The sequence below is a fragment of the Nicotiana tomentosiformis genome, chromosome 11 (assembly GCF_000390325.3).
Source record: "Nicotiana tomentosiformis chromosome 11, ASM39032v3, whole genome shotgun sequence".
Lineage (NCBI taxonomy): Eukaryota > Viridiplantae > Streptophyta > Magnoliopsida > Solanales > Solanaceae > Nicotiana > Nicotiana tomentosiformis.
The window spans coordinates 56,995,817-56,998,148 of NC_090822.1; the positions used below are offsets into that span (position 1 = coordinate 56,995,817).

A 2,332-nucleotide genomic window follows, 5' to 3' on the forward strand; every position below is an offset into this window, starting at 1 on the left:
CAACCTCAACATTCCACTCAGCCTGGGCTAGAAGATCTAATGAAGTCTTTCATTATAAAAAAAGATGAGAGATTAGATGCTCATGGTGCAGCTATCAATGAACTTGGCACAGGGTTGTGAAACTTGGAGAAGCAAGTGGGGCAAATTGCAACTGTATTGTCTAAGAGAACCCCAGGTACTCTGCCAACTGATACTGAAAAGAACCCCAAATAAACAGTGAATGTTGTGACATTAAGAGGCGGAAAAGTGTTGAAAGATCCCACTCCAGTCCAAAATGAGGTGGTACCTGAAGAAGAAAGTGAGGAGAAGCTGAAAATTGAAGCTGATAAGAGGAAGAAAGGCAAGAAGGGAGCTGACAAAAAGAACAAGGAGGAAACTTCGAGAAAGGAAGATCGGAATGAGAGCGAGCACATGCCTGCTCTACCTTTTCCCTAAAAGTTGTATAGAGAAAAGCTGGACAAGCACTTTGAGAGATTTCTAGATATGCTGAGACAGGTTAATGTAAATTTGCCATTCACAGAAGTTCTCTCACAAATGCCAGCTGATGCCAAATTCTTGAAGGAGATCCTTACAAAAAGGAGGAAGATGGAAGAGACCTCAGTGGTCAAGCACACAGAGCATTGCAATGCAATCTTGCAAAACAAACTCTCTAAAAGTGTGGAGATCCAGGGAGTTTTACTATACCTTGCTCGTTAGGCACTCTTAATTTTGATAAGTCTTTGTGTGCTTCTGGTGCCTCAAATAATTTAATGTCTTTGTCTATTTACAGGAAATTGGAGAATGAGCTTGGAGAGATAAGGTCTGCGCCAATATCTTTGCAGCTGGCAAACCAAATAACTATAATACCCGAGGGGATAGTGGAAAATGTTTTAGTTCATGTAGATAAGTTTGTATTTCCTATAGATTTCATAGTGGTGAAGATGGAAAAGAATAAGCAGTTCCCCCTCATCTTAGGAAGAACATTCTTAGCGACGGGAAGAGCAATATTAGACATACATGATAGAAAACTCATGCTTAGAGTGGGTGAGGAGACGGTGACTTTCGAGATGAATGTTGAGACGGTTGTGAAAAAGGAGAAGCCAGCTGCAAGTGTTGAATCGAAGGTGAAGAGTTCAAAAGAGAAGGCTACAGTTATTAAATAAGAAAAGTGTGGGGTGTACCCCAAGAAGGATGAGAAGAAGTTGTCTGCGTGGATGTGTGCACTAGTTCGGGCGAGAAGAATGGAGCCCAACTTTGATTCAGACCTTGACTAGATATTCAGGGAAATTCCGCTACCTTAGGCTTTTTAATGGTATGTCATGGGGACATGTCAAAACTTGAATTGTGGGGTGGGGGACAATTATAGGTTGTATATATGTATATTAGTTTCTTTTTGTTAGTTGTAGTAGTTAGAGACAGAAAAAAATTGAAAAAACCATAAAATATTTAGAATTTTCATGTTTTCCCGATGATGGATATCATTCGCCAAGTTTCTTGAGGGATTAAAGTCGAAAGAAAAAGACAAAAAAGATTTTCTTTTGTAGGGTAGTGTAATAATCCCCCCTTGGTTTTTCTTTGTGCCGCGGAACTTTTCCAAGGGTTTTGATCGAACCGGGTGTAGTTAGTTTTTATTTTTGGTTAGCAATAGGAAGCCTTGTATTGAGAGCTGAATTGATGCCAATATCTCTTGACTTGGTTATGCCTTGAGAATAGTGAGCGCTTTAGTTGTGACGCTTAGGCTCAGACTTTGACTCTTGTGTAAGTACTTTAAAGTGTATGATCTTAACTCTGCTTAACTGCCTTGACTAGAGTGTCTCGATGAGTCCGATCCCGAGCGAGTTATGTGCCATGTGTGTGTGAGGTTTTGTATTATTCATTGCATTGCATTTGATGTCTAGAACTTGCTCCGTGTGTTTGCAAAGCAAATTAGTAGTTTTATTCAGTCTTGGAAGTGATATAGGCATTTCTTTGTTGAGCCAGTTACATGCTTCTACCTCCCTAATTTTTATATCTTAGTTAACCCCTTTGAGCCTATAATCCTGTTTCTTTGGCAACTACATTACAAATTTTACCCATTTGTTTGAATTGACCATCTATTTGAACCCTGTACCTCTCATGAGCACTTGAAATTATTATGAACTTTGTAAAAAGTTGAAGTGTGGGGTGGTTGGTTTGGATTTTGAGTGGAACTAATGAAATAAGGAGAAAGGTGCACTGTTTTGAAACAAAGTAAGAGCCACTTGAAAGATGAAAGAAAAAAATAATAATATAGTTGTATTGTCGTGCAAAATATTCTTTGACAGTGGCAACTCTTGATGTAATTGTGCTTAAAGAAGTTGGGAGTTAATGTATA

The 2,332-nt window shown here is 38.9% G+C and overlaps 1 protein-coding gene across 1 annotated transcript; it reads left to right on the forward strand.

Moving 5' to 3' along the window:
- Positions 1-483: 483 nt before the first annotated feature.
- On the forward strand, positions 484-1,142 carry LOC138901499 (uncharacterized). The gene is made up of 2 exons (XM_070189270.1): positions 484-635; positions 770-1,142. Exons 1-2 carry the CDS (start codon positions 484-486, stop codon positions 1,140-1,142), a joined length of 525 nt encoding a protein of 174 aa, XP_070045371.1.
- Positions 1,143-2,332: the final 1,190 nt, after the last annotated feature.

Excerpts from the sequence above, each read along its gene's own strand:
- LOC138901499 (XM_070189270.1), top strand. The coding sequence starts at position 484 with ATGCTGAGACAGGTTAATGTAAATTTGCCATTCACAGAAGTTCTCTCA. Across the intron at positions 636-769 it reads GAGCATTGCAATGCAATCTT|GAAATTGGAGAATGAGCTTG; the intron begins GCAAAACAAACT and ends GTCTATTTACAG.